Genomic DNA, 14,835 nt, shown 5'->3' on the forward strand with positions numbered 1-14,835 from the left:
ATAAACTCCTGAACATTTCATCGTTATCATCTTCGGATTAACATCCATTTCACATGCCGACATGTGTTGGACGGTTTTAAGCAATTGATTTCCAAAATAACCCGTCTCTGGCTAGGTTGTTATCTCTTATTCTCTCAAGTCCGCTTTTACCACTTCCTTGCATGTTTTCTTTGGCCTTCCCTGTGAACAGGATCTGTTACCTTAACTGCCTTACATCTATTGAACTAAGAACTGTAATCCATTATTTTAATGTAGCCATATCAATAAAGTTTCCAGTTTTGTACACATCTCTCTACAATTTCCAGATTTAATCTTCCTCTGAGGTCATCAGAACTAAGTATGTCTTACATTACGCATCCATTGTATCATTCTCATATCATTTCTCTCCATGCAATACATGCCCTCAACTCTTACTAGCCAGGTTTCGTTTCCATACATCATTACATTGCATACACATTCATGATAGACTCTTCCTTTGGTCAACAGCGGTACTCCTCTGCTGATTAGTAATGACAAAGGTTACCTGAATTTATTTTATCCACTTAATTCTTGCAATCACTGTGCTTCAATGGTATCACTAAGGTAACAAAACTTCTCGACAACCTCAATCGCTTCCACATCCAGATATACTTTCTCGACACCTAAATTCTCATCCGTTTCCATTGTCTTACACTTCTGGCATACAAACTGGTTATCCTCTTTCAACTTACCAATAATTCCACTGCAATTCTTGTGTATCCAATGTTTGAATTCAAATCTAGAAAAATGTTCATGAGTTTATTAATGCACTTCTCATGATTGAGGGGTTCATGTAACTGCAGTAGTGTTAAGACAAGCTGTGTGTGTGTGTGTGTGTACGAGCGTGTGCTGAACTAAAAGAACAAAAGCAAAACAGATGAATGTCAATAATTTCGATGTCATATTCAGTTTTTATGAAGTCTTACGTTGATGACTTTAAAGAAGGATGGGGGAAGGAGAAGATTTGTTCATAATAAAATCTTTGTTCACAGATTGTAAATTTCCAAGTAAAAAAAGCAAAAAAAAAAAAAAAAACCCAAAACAAAATAAATGACTTGTTTAAAAAAAAAAAAAAAAAAAGAAATTAATAAATAAAAATGAGTCAAATGATGTAAAAATTAAATAAATATATAATTATGACTATGTGGAAATAAGACTAAGATTTGGTTAAGCAAATTAAGCAACATATACTTATCTCTGTAGTTGCATGCCAGTGATGAGCATGAACCATGGGTGGAAATAAAGAAAATAGATGATTGAGTCTTACAAAGAAGAGAAAAACAAATTAGATAGCACTTATGAATGTATGTGTGTGTGTGTACACTGAAATATATACATATTAAATTTGAATGATAGGCATAAATTTATATACAGGACTTGTTTCGTTCAAAGCATGTAACGAGATAGAATGTGTGATGAAGGAAATATAAACATGATCAAATTGTTTCTCTTTTCTTTTTCAAATGATAAAAAACAAGACAAATATCCAAGAAATCACAATGACAATTTTTTTCATTCAAATATTTTTGGGGTTTCTGCTGTTTTTTTTTTTAATCGTTATCTTGTCAACCACAGACATTATGAAATGGACATGAGTTTATGTGGAACACAAACCATTAACAAATCTCTTTTTTTTTTTTTTCTTTCTTAATTTGATTTTTTTTCCCTTCTGTAATTATAAAGTTTTGGTCATCTCACTTTTGGTCAATAAAATAATGATATTACTACTGACCAAATGTTTGTGAATGAAATATAGTAATTTTCTTGCTTTTTGAAATAATAGTAATAGTCGTTGCGTTCAGTTATTATGAATGAAACAAGAATTGTATACAGAAACCAACCAATCAGTGCGGAGCATCTAAAGTTTTTTTTTTTCTTCTTTCTTTTTTAAGTTTATCTGCATTCTTTTTCATTCTATTTTTTTTGCACAGCCTTAAATATTTTCCTCCAAAGTCTATCAGATATTATTCAACCATTTTCATTAATCAATTTTTTTTGGTATACCATCAAGTGCCAAGAACTTGCAGCATCATCAATTTTAAAAGATGTCCATATTGTTACTGACACTATTGTAAACGATTTGTTAGTTTTATAAAAGAGCTTGTCTATCACACTGATACTCTTTTGTCATGATTTAACCGCCATCCATTATTTTTCTCCTCTTCCTCCTTCACTTGACCAACAAATATAGTCAGGCGTCATCTGTTAAATCAACACAGCCAACTGCAAAAAGAAACATAAAAACAACACTTAACATCATCAGCAGAAAACAAAAGAGAATGTGTACATATGCCAGTATACACAACCGATAAACACAATTGCTTTATGTAGAAAAGTTAAAAGAAAAAAGAAATATAATGCATCACTAATATTTCAAAAAGATTGCAGGATAAATAATGGATCTTTCCCTACTAATATGTAGGTATATGAAATATGTATTTAAGGGGAAAAAAACTGAGAAAAAAAAAACCTTACTCTTTTTCTATTGATATCTAATAAAAAAATCTGATAAAGAAAGATATAAATTGCATTTTTGAAAACAGAAAAATGTAAAAAGAATATTAAAAATTTACATAAGTACATATATATTATTTATGTTTATATTTTACATATATTTATTATTTATGTTTATATTTTACATATATTTATTATTTATGTTTATATTTTACATATATTTATTATTTATGTTTATATTTTACATATATTTATTATTTATGTTTATATTTTACATATATTTATTATTTATGTTTATATTTTACATATATTTATTATTTATGTTTATATTTTACATATATTTATTATTTATGTTTATATTTTACATATATTTATTATTTATGTTTATATTTTACATATATTTATTATTTATGTTTATATTTTACATATATTTATTATTTATGTTTATATTTTACATATATTTATTATTTATGTTTATATTTTACATATATTTATTATTTATGTTTATATTTTACATATATTTATTATTTATGTTTATATTTTACATATATTTATTATTTATGTTTATATTTTACATATATTTATTATTTATGTTTATATTTTACATATATTTATTATTTATTTTTATATTTTACATATATTTATTATTTATTTTTATATTTTACATATATTTATTATTTATTTTTATATTTTACATATATTTATTATTTATTTTTATATTTTACATATATTTATTATTAATTTTTATATTTTACATATATTTATTATTTATGTTTATATTTTACATATATTTATTATTTATGTTTATATTTTACATATATTTATTATGAAAAAAAACCCCAAAAAACTATTATGTACATTTGAAAAAAAAAAACATGTTCTTAGCACAATTTTCAAATAAAAATGATTTTTGTTGTAATTCCATCATAACATAAGAACCTTTTCATCACTTTTCAAAGTAGATAATGTTTAATGTTGTTGGTATTGCAAAGGATTATGAATCACAATATCAAAATAGTAAATGTTTGTTCAACACTGATTCTCAGTTTTATGGGTTTCTGAATGATCACTAAATCTACCATTATACACAATAAAAGTGGATTGACAAAGAAACATTAAGAATATTTTAACATACTTGAACTAATACAGGACTTGTTTCTTTAGAAGCATGTCACATGATTATATATATAAAATGTATTATATACGTTTGGAGCCAAAACAACGCAATATTACAAAATAAACAGACATTTATTTTGTTTGAAATTTATATTGAAATTCATAAATATATTTCGAAGATATATATTATTCCGCGTGACCAACGCACTGTTCTGACATTTAAAAACTACCATTAAAACAACAAACGAACTTCTACTTGCTGATTCTCTGCTCCAACAACAACAACATGGCAAAAAAAAAAAAAAATAGAAAGAAAGTAATGCTGATGATGAAGTATACCTTCGAAATATATTTATGAATTTCAATATAAAGTTTAAACAAAATAAATGTCTGTGTATATAATATGCATTTTATTCAAACTCAATCAGCACTTTTAAGGAACAAAAATCTTAACACACACATATATTTATATATATGTGCATACAGAGAAAAAGAGTGAGAGAGAGAATATGCCTAGAGTTAATTTTATCATGACTGATAGGTCTTTCAATAACGAAATACTCAAACTATCAATAACAAAGGATACATGAATGGAGGGTTAATAATCTGGTGATAAAATATCACTTGACGGAATCTTAATTCTCTTAAACGTAATAGTAAGCAAGATTATCTTGTTTAATTAAATATCACACACATTTGGACGCATTTAAATTTGTAATCGAAATCATTTTACAGGAAAATGCTTATTAAAATTATTTGAAAGCCTTTAAAGCATGATAGCATTTTAGGAACGAAAAATTGAAATATCACTCAACTTATGAAAAATTCCTAAATGAAAAAATGCGCTGAAAATAACTTAGAAAATTCAGAAATTGTCTAAAGGCAACTGTAAATTGTGTGTTGAAATCAGAAGATAATTCATTTTCAAAACTAAGGAATCTTTCAAATTCGAACATGCTAAAAGATGTTATTGCATAGTTTCAGAGAAAATTAACAATTCTTTCACTGATATTCCAATCTTTTCTTTCAATTATGTCACAAGGAGCTCTTCATCAAAACCGACAAGACCATCTGACAAATCTTCATTTTCAAAAATGAAATTTCTTTTTTGCAATTTCGTAAGCCATTTTCTGCACGTTATTTCATTATCCTACATTAAACTACATATCTTAATTTGTTTCAATTGCAGAATTACTTTTTTTTAACTTATAAAAAATTATTTGCCTCAAATATATATAAATCTGGTCCTTATCACAGAGCCCTTATGCCTCAGTGCAATATTCCTTGTTTTGGATGAACAAAAGTAATAATGTTCCATGTTTAAAGCTTCAACCTCAGTCCAATTGCTGCAGTATTGTATCCCTGTAATTGTTTTACAAGTACTTTAATAGAATGAGCTCTGATGAACTTGTACCTCTTTGACGTGAATACCTTTGACTAATCAGACAGGTTGAAAAATCACATACTTTCACTGTAGCTGCCAGAAAACCTTCTACTCAGTTTCTTCCTTTGAATTGCAAGGATTGCCTCCCTCTTCCCTGACTGTACTAACATGCAAAAATTTAAATGTAATGTGAACAGGCATCTCACTGCTCAACTACCTACATAGTGCTCTTTAATCGCAAATAGTAGCCCCTTACATTCCAAATACCAATATGTCTCGTTTGGAGTGAATAAGAGTAAAAAAAAAAAAGGGGGGGGGGTAAGGCTTTCAAAGCAAAATTTTATTTATTTTCTTTTTTGTAAAATAAATTATTAAAGTGTCCAAACACATACATGATACATTTTTTGTTTCATAAAGCATTCACAGTTACTACTACAGTTTAGAGAATTGAAATCTAAACAGAATTAATGTGATGAGCTAGTAACATACATGAAAACAGAGAAACTAATATATTCATTAAAACAATGAAATTAAATTATATATCATGTAATTATTTTTAAAATAAAGTACAAAAAAGCATTTCTATTATTTGGCAAATTTAGATAACCATTTTCAACATGACTAACATTTTGCATTATGTAAACTTTAATATTCTTTAAATTCATCTTTCTTTAAACTTGGGATTTTTCCTGTCAGACAGATTTTTTAATTGGACAATTTAATCCGTGGGGGTAGATTGTTCTTATTCATCAGACATGACTGGATGGAAGAATTGTGTTATTCTTAGTAATTATTACTTGCAATTAGGTGCAATCTTTAAAAGATTCACTCTTTGAACTGATTGTGAACCAATGATTTCAATTAGGAGAAAAACATAAAATAACACTTTTCTTACCATGGCTGACTAAATAAGAATAATATGCTCTCGTTCATTAAATAAAGGCTTCAGTTTAAAAGTCCATGTTCTTGTGTTTAATTAGAAGGTTTTAAAGTTTGAAGAAGGTTGAAACATACATTTGCCGAAACAGAATATCACAATCATGATGATGATGATAATAATGATGATTTAAAGTATCGATGCTCATTTTAGTTAATGTGATGGTAATTCACAAATTTATTTTTAGCAAATGTAACAAAATACCAAAATTAAAATAAAATAACCAGAAAAATGAAGTAACATAAATCAAATTCAAGGAACAACATTTAAAATTGATAAAAATCTTGAAGAAATGCCAATAAAGGGCAAAATAACATAACATTGACCCCCAAAACAATCCATGCACCAAACACTAAAAAAAAAAAAAAAAAAAAAAAAAAAAAATGAAGCATGTGAAGAATTGTAGTCGACCAACTATGTGCAGTGATATTGTATTTTTAGAGTATGAATTAACGGTGGACTCAAAGGAAAGGCTGCATTATGGATTTATAGAACAGTGGGGAGTATGAAAGATTCAAATTATTACAATAAATAAAAAATAATATTGGTGCTTATGTAGAATAGTAGGTTTTAAAACAAATGCATTTCAGATAAAAACATTATGCACTTACATGTCATGTCTAAATAAGTATAAATTCCAAAAATTATGAAAAATGATCGAATAGAAAACTAATTACAAGTATGAATAAAATTTATTGAGTTATGGAGTTTTATCATATGTTTTAATGTTGAAGAGTTCCCAAATTTTCATGGTAGGTAACTGCAATCGATCAATTTGACAATTTGCCATTTCAAAATACAAAATGTTGGACTGTTAATGTAGCTGATTTTTTTGTAAAAACTGAATCTAGCAAATCATCTACTGTATCTTCTATAATGTTTGGAATTTATACTCATTTTGACATGACACCTAAGTGCGTAATAATGCTTTCACCTTTAGTTTAAAAGTCTGTTATTCTTCACCAGTACCAAAACATTTGTTTCAAATATATTTAACAAAAAACTATTATTATGGTAAGAAAAGAAGATGGTAGATAAGTTAGGATTTACATAATTTTTATTGCAAGTTTATTAAATTGTTTGTTGTGCACCCACTTTTTAACACGGATAGCATTTGAGAGTAAATATTTCAATTAGAAAGAGATTGGGAGATTAAATGAGTGAAGTGCAGGACGATAGGAACATTTTTGTATGAAAATAATAAAATGCAAACAAAAGTGAATTTTTCTTTCTGATGAAAGAAAAGGAAAAGCAAGCAGGATATAACAAACATTAACATACAATATATTATTATGCGATTGCTTTTAACGTTTCATTCTTCAAATAAATTGCAAAAACACAGAAAAGCAGGTATAAAAAATGGTGTTGATTAATCAGATATTTTTTTTATATACCTGTGCCAGGAAGAAGATCCTGCAGAAGAAAAAGAAAGAAAATCATAAAATAAAGGATTGACTGATAATTCTATTAGGTCTGTAGAAAATGCTTTCAAGTGAAAAAATGAATGGTATTAAAAAGTATTGAATTCATAATAAAAATGCAGAAAAGAGGGGAAATGGGGTGGGGGTGAAAATAATGATTAAGGAAGAAAAGAGGGAAGCAATAAAGAGAAGAAAGAAAGGGAAGTGCTTATAATATAAAATGAAGAGTAAAGAATGAAAACGTTTTTTTAGGCAAAAGAATATCACACCTATTCAATATCATTCATAGTTTATAAAAAAAATTATGTTATATATTTTAAAAAGTTTGCAAAAGCTATAGAAGTTAATTTTAATATTAACTGATTATAATTTTAATGAAACTTCAGAGACAAAATAATTTTCTTCTTCAATTAAAAACTATCAGACATAAGTATTGTATGCAATAATCTGCTAACGTTTTCTTCTAAACGGTTGACAAAAAAAGAAAAAAAAAAAAAGAAAAAAAGAAAAATGTAAAATAAAAAAAAAGTACCAATGCTCGTTTACATTGATTTTTTAAATGAACACATTTCAGGTGAAATCAGTATAAATTACAAAACTTATGAAAAATGATCCAGTAGAAAATGTGCTAGAATGTATTTTTAACATTAATAAATAAAAAAATAAATAAAATAATAATCATCCACAATACATTCTGAAATATGTTGGTTTAAAAATGGTAGACCCATAATTTGTCAATTTCAGTCAAGGGAGATAAGTCAGTTTGTCATATTGAATTAGTTGTACAGCTCTTCTACATTATATGATTAAAACTCAGAATCAATAAATTCTGTTTATGCTTGTAATTATTTTTCTACTGGATCATTTTTCATAATTTTTGGAATTTATATGAATTTCACCATAACATGTAAGTATGTAATAATGTTTTCACCTGAAATATGTCAGTTTAAAAGATCACCAATGTAAACAAGCATCAAAGTATCAATTAAACAGATGCTAAACTTAATATAAATATGATGAGACACATGGAATAGGAGAGCACTTGAGGCTAAACTAGAACAAGTGAAAAAAAATATATGAGATTTAGTATTAAAAATAGAAACACGCAAATCACAGAGAAGACAAGTGACAGCCAAAAGGATTTCAAAGGTCAAATGATTCTATACACTTGAATGTAGGTGCAAACATGGATTCTTATCCAGAATTCAACCTAAATAAACAAACAAAAATATAAAAAATACAGAAAAATCTTAAGGGTGTACATACTTATCACTGAACCGAGAACAAAAATTATGTAAATTGATCAAGTAGTTTAATTTTTAACTAAAAAAAAATCAAATTTCATAAGTAAACAAAACTGTCTTGCGTCGCTATCTTGAAGAAAAAAGGGGAAGGTAACTCTGCAATAATTCAAGCTTGTGAAATCAGCCTTGTCATGGTAATGATTTCACATTAATTGCTTAAAACCATTTAAAAATGCTTTTTTTTTATAACAGAAAAAAAAAAAAAAATTTATCAATTTACATAATTCATGATGGATCTGTATGTCATGAAAATTTGTCTTTTTTTTATTTAGGCTGAACTGTGGATTACAACCAAATATTTTCTTAGGATCAGTTTCTTTCTTTTCTAGTGTCAGATTGGATATTGCAAACCTTCTGTATAGTTTTGTCTAGATTCAAGCACACACTAATAAAGATCAACTTAATAGCACAATAAGAAATAGTTTATTTTATTATTACCAAGTTTATATTCAATACTGATTCAATCTTAATTTTACTAAAAGATTTCTTGTATATTATTTAGATCATAAAATTTTGTTTTATACAGAGTCTATACTTACAGTATTGCCTTCTTTCAGCACTCGAAGGTCTTCGTAACCGACGGCTTTCAAGCTGTTGTAATTGTTGTAACTGCTGCTGCTGTAATTGTTGGTGTTGTAACTGTTGCTGTTGTTGTAACTGTTGTTGTTGTAATTGTTGTTGCTGTAACTGAAGATGGAGTTGCTGCTGCTGCTGCTGATGATGTGGTGAGAGTTGCGAGTGTGGATGAGAGAGTTGCTGCAATGCAGCTGGACTGACAGTCCCCGCAGGGGGAGGAAATGGACCTCCAGGTGCCGGCCCTCGTGGTAAACCGGGGGCTGGCGCTACAAAGAGTTCGGAGGATACCACATGAGGTTGACCCCGCTGCACCGAATTTGCTACAGCTGAGTTCCCCCCAACTGGGTCAACTGGCTCCTGCTTGATCTGAACGGTTGCAGGATGGGGCTGTGGGCTCACAAATGATGGAGGGGAAGCCTTTGTCATCATGGTCAGATTTTTTAGGGGATTGCCACCACCTGTATTCCGAAATGGGGGCAAGGGTGATGTAGTTTGTCGAGCAGCAGCAGCAGCTGCCGCTGCCTGGGCTGACTGCAGGTTGTCCATTTCACGGAAGAATTCGTTCCGGTTGGCTGCATGCTGTTGGGCACCTGTGATCTGTGCATACATATTCAGACTACCCATAGTGTTGGTACCCGGGTAGCGACAGTCACTCCGATTGCCATGCAAGGCCATGGAGGTTAACTGCTGCTGGGAGGACGGTGAGGTTTGCGGTGCTCCCGGCTGCATGCAACTAAACGGACCGCTACCAGGAGACATGCGTTCCAGTTTGATCGGGGGTGGAGGGGCAGGTGCCACAACGGCAGTTGGAGGATAAGAGGCTGCCTGAGCGGGAAGATATGTAGGGCTTGTCAGTGTTTGACTGGCAGTCACCTGGGCGGTCAGGGCAGCCAGACTGCCCAGGGGCCCACTTGTACCTTGACTGGATGGCCGGCTAAAATCGGTTGGTTCTCTTTTGATTGTGATGCCACCTTATGATTGAATATCCAAAAAAAGTTAGAAAAAAAAAAAAGAAAAAAAAGAAAAAGAAAAAAAAATTTAAATTAAAAAAAAAAAAAAATGAATGTTCAAATTATACATACAAGAATATATTGAAAGAGAAGAAAAAGTTTCTACTTAAAGTAGTGTTTTGTAAACCTTTTAATTCTTAATAAAAATATACAACATACAAACTGTATCTACTTGGCGTTGTCCATGATCCGACAAATTCATTTTAGCTTTTAATTTTTATTTGTTTACTTATGTTTAAACGTATACAAAACAGAAAAAAATACTCTAAATAGGCAACTCATATTTTGTAATTAAAAATATTATTTGGATTAGATTAAATAATTTTAAACATAAATTATAGCAAAGCATATTATTATGTTGGCAATAAATAATCAGACACTGACTAGTCAGAATCAAAGCTTGACTTGCTTACAGGCTATTTTGAGCCTGATTTTAAAAATCCTAAACGATAACTATATAGTAGATATCCATCAAAATTTGTTTTTAGGCTTGAATTGTTTTATCAAAATATGAGAAATGATATTTACACTATTTTTCGCCATTTTATCATTCCAATGTTTTCTTGATTGAAAGAAAAAAACTAAAATGGAAAATTTGTATCATTTGGATTCATCGGACGACTGTTCTCATCTTGAGCGTCATTTTCACAATGTTTCAGCCGATGTAACCTCCGACCTTCTTCAGGTGTACCTTGTCGAACTCAGGAATGTTTCTGTCAAACTCAGGAATTTGGACGGAATTTCGAGCAGAACCCTTTATTTACTTCATGGGGGAAGTGTGCTCTTGTTCCATCAGCCATGACTGGATAAAGGTCCTAAGTCATGGCTGATGGAACAAGAGCATGCTACCTCTGTGAAGTAAAAGGTTCCACTCAAAATTCCGTCCAAATTCCTGAGTTTTACAAAATACACCTGAAAGAGGTCGGAGGTTACATTGACTGAAACGTCAAAATCACACTCAAGATGAAAACAGTAGCCCAATGAATCCAAATGATACGAATAACCAATCCTCATCTAAAAAATTCAGAAACGTAAAAAGGGAAAATGTTTGAAAATAAATTTAATTCTGATTTTAAAAAATTATCATTTTCAACCCATAAAATGTAAGCACAATTGGAATAGTAAAAAAAAAAAAAAGTATTAAATCATTTGAATAATTAATATATAAATATTTATATGCAAGATTTTTAAAACGCATTTTCATATAATTATTACAGTTGCTGACAGTAAAATGATTTATAATTGAATAAACTTAAAATATTCAGTGAGAAAGGAAATCTATCTAAACTTAATAACTGATGACTAATACAATAAAAATGAAGCACATTCATGGCCTACTTTTCAAGTTTACTGTCTATATTTTTGTTGTAAAATAGCGTTATATTTATATGACTGTTGCTTCATTTGGTCAATATGGAATTGATTCATTAAGCGACACACACACACACACACACACACAAGCAAGCCACCTGGCATTTCTTGGTTATAAAAGATGCTTTAATATATTTTACTTAATGCAGATTTCATATTTATTATTATAGAGTCAATTTTCTTTTCCTTATTATATTGTACCTAATATCTATTATAATAAAATCGTATTTCTGTCTGGCTGTTTGTTCACAATTTGATTAATGTGTACAAAAAGTAGATGGTTTCACAAATAAATTTTCATACAGAAAATGGGCACTTACACACTTCTATTCCAGCGTGATTTCTATATAAAATATTTATTCAAAGTAAATCTACATTCAAGTAGTTGCCTAATTTATATATTACATTAAAGAAAATCTTTTTTAATAAATAGCTTGATTTTATTGTTTTAATAATAGAATTGTTTTTTGTTTAGAAATATTATTTAAAATTGATTTATTCATTTTTATTTGATTAAGTCAACATATAAATGAAGTTTACTTCCATTTAAAATCGGAAGTAAACTTCATTTAAAAAAATAAAAGATTTATGAATGCATTTCAAACTTATTTCAGTAGAATGTGGCTCACAGAGAGGCACATTTAAAGAGGAACACATGCATATATATATATATATATATATATATATATATATATATATAGAGAGAGAGAGAGAGAGAGAGAGATGTGGGTGTTTGTGTGTTATAATAGACAAAAACAAAGCAACTTTTATTTCCAAACTGTTAGTCAATATACCAAAGTCGATTGTTGAATGTTGTTAAACTGGACTTTAAAGTAAATATCATCAACAATCGACATTTAACTGGCTAAATAATATTTCAATCACGTATTTTGTTAGAGCAAAATGGATTCTATTATCATTTTCAAATAACTTATTTTGACTTTGAAAAATAAAAAATTACACAAAGTTTCATACTAAAAATCTATATATTAATAGGATAGCGTGTATTATTTATTTTGTGTGTGTTACGTTTACATCCGAGTAACTGTCGTTTAATTATTATGGACTTCCATTTCTTGTAATAAATAATTTTACCAAGAATTCTTCATAAGTTTTGGTTTCGATTAAAGCTGATGCACCCAAGTCATATGGATATATTTTATTTTTGAAATTGCAACTTTATGATATATAAAAATCGATAGAACTCCATAACTCTATAATAATATATATGAAATCTGCAAGAATTAAAATATATTTAAGCATACTTTACGACTGGGCTACGCCAGGCATCCCTGCTAGCTTAGATACATACTTTTGCAGTTTTAACAAAATAACTACAATAATATCAGAGCGTTTCCATTTATGCCGAACTTCTACAGAATGCCAACATCAACATATCCCCTGTGGAATTTTCCCGCTAGTATTATAATTAAACATTTGCTTTAAAAATTGAATTCTGCACATTGTTATTTGAAAGATACATATTTAATTTACTTTATCTAGTTCAAAAACTATACTAGTAACTAAATATAAATTTTAATAGATTTCTACACTGCAGAATAGCATATCAAATATGTCAAAATTTCAAAATGTTTACAGTTTATATTTTTACTTGTTTTAAAAGGGTCTCAGGCTCATATGGCTGAAGGGGTTTAAAAATCAACTCATTTCGAGTTTTTACACAATCTCAAAATTAAATTAAAGGGTACATATTCTTAAAGCTTACAAATTAAACATTAAAAATGACCTCCACTCCCCAAATTGCATCCATGAAAAATGAGAGGAGTTGTGCAAAAATGAAAGTAAAGATTACTGGGCAGGTGTGTCCAATTGCAATCCAGGCAATGCCAGAGATCATTGCTAGTATAATAATGATTTCAAAAGTTAAAAGAAAAAAAAAAGAAAAAAAAAAAAGAGAGTTGAGTGCCATCAAACTAAAACATTTACTGCTCCAGCCTTAATCACTAGCATTTAAGCGATTGATTGACAGATGGATAAAAAAGATTAAAAATTAAGCAACTTCAAAAATATTTTTTTTTTAAATTTCGACCCCTAAGCAGCTAATTTTAGCAGTTAAAAACCAAATCAAAAGTATTCCAGAGATCCAAATCCTTTATATATCAAGTTTCAAGTCTGTAGACCAAAAATTCAGAGAGGAGTTTGATAGAGATGTTCCACATACACACAGACAAGACCACACATTATATATATATATATATATATATATATATATATATATATATATATATATATATACATACATAATAAAAAAAATTCAAAATGGCGTAATAAAATAAAAAATAATTGTAACTTCCCTTCCAATTTTTGGATTTTGTAGTCATGCCCATATGCATCTTATTTTCTTTTAATGGTTGATAGATGTTATTTCTTCTGATATGAATCCTATGAGACATAACCGTTAGCACATCTGCGGTAGATCTTGCAGAACGGAAACCATATTGTGTGTCACTAAGAAGGTTATTTCTGCTGAGGTGGTTGACTATTTCTCTAATATGGATTCCAGCAACTTACTCATGACACACAGGAGACTTATTGGTCTGTACTGAGAGGGAGATTTTTTCTTTTTTTTATTACATTTTCACCCCAAACAAGGCACATTGCCACTTCGGTGTAGGGGGCTACTATCAGAGGCAGCAACTACTGGGGCACTATGTTGGGATTTGGACAGCAAGATGTCGGTTCATGTTGCACTTGAACTTCTGCATGTCAGTACAGTTGGGGAAGGAGGGACCTAGAATGGAATTCCAGAGTCTAGCGGTTCTGGGGAAGAAACTACTGGAGTAGAAAGATCTTTTACATCTAGGGATCTCTACTGTGTGGGGGTGGGATTTAGCTGCTTGTCGGGTTTGTCGAGGGTGTCTACGTCGTGGGGGCACAAGTGTCTGCAGTTCATTAGAGCATTCACCATTAAAATACTTGTAAAACAGGCAGAGGGATGCAACGTTTCGTCGATGGGACAGAGGCTGAAGCTTAGATGCCAGTTCAGGGCCTATCAGATTGGCGACTCTCTTTTGAACCTTGTCTAGGAGCGAGAGACTAGTAGCAGATGCACCGACCCAAATGTGACAACAATACTCCATACATGGGCAAATGGTGGCCTTATAGAGGTACAGGATACTTTCAGGTGTCAGCAGTTTTCTAGCACGGTAGAGAGAGCCTACCTTTTTCGCAGTGGCCCTGGCAATGTTTTCAATATAATTGTTCCAACTCATGTTTCCTGTGA

General features: G+C 29.8%; 1 protein-coding gene across 8 annotated transcripts in view; it reads right to left on the reverse strand.

Annotated features, from left to right (window-relative positions):
• Window positions 1–1,645: 1,645 nt before the first annotated feature.
• Window positions 1,646–14,835, reverse strand: part of LOC145277569 (uncharacterized) — a 449,159-nt gene continuing 435,969 nt past the window's right edge. For 6 of the 8 annotated variants that reach the window (XM_080129058.1, XM_080129054.1, XM_080129059.1 and 3 more), the window contains 2 exons: window positions 9,174–10,181; window positions 1,647–2,241 (listed from right to left, as the gene is read on the reverse strand). In XM_080129058.1, the coding sequence (XP_079985184.1) occupies window positions 2,210–2,241; window positions 9,174–10,181 (1,040 nt within the window). In that variant the 3' untranslated portion in view covers window positions 1,647–2,209. Of the gene's footprint in view, window positions 2,242–7,190; window positions 7,323–9,173; window positions 10,182–14,835 lie in introns of all 8 variants that reach the window. The other 2 variants (XR_013868159.1, XM_080129057.1) reach the window with 2 other exon arrangements.

This window comes from Euprymna scolopes, chromosome 6, assembly GCF_053919585.1.
Source record: "Euprymna scolopes isolate OS-2025 chromosome 6, ASM5391958v1, whole genome shotgun sequence".
In the NCBI taxonomy this organism is placed as follows: Eukaryota; Metazoa; Mollusca; class Cephalopoda; order Sepiida; family Sepiolidae; genus Euprymna; species Euprymna scolopes.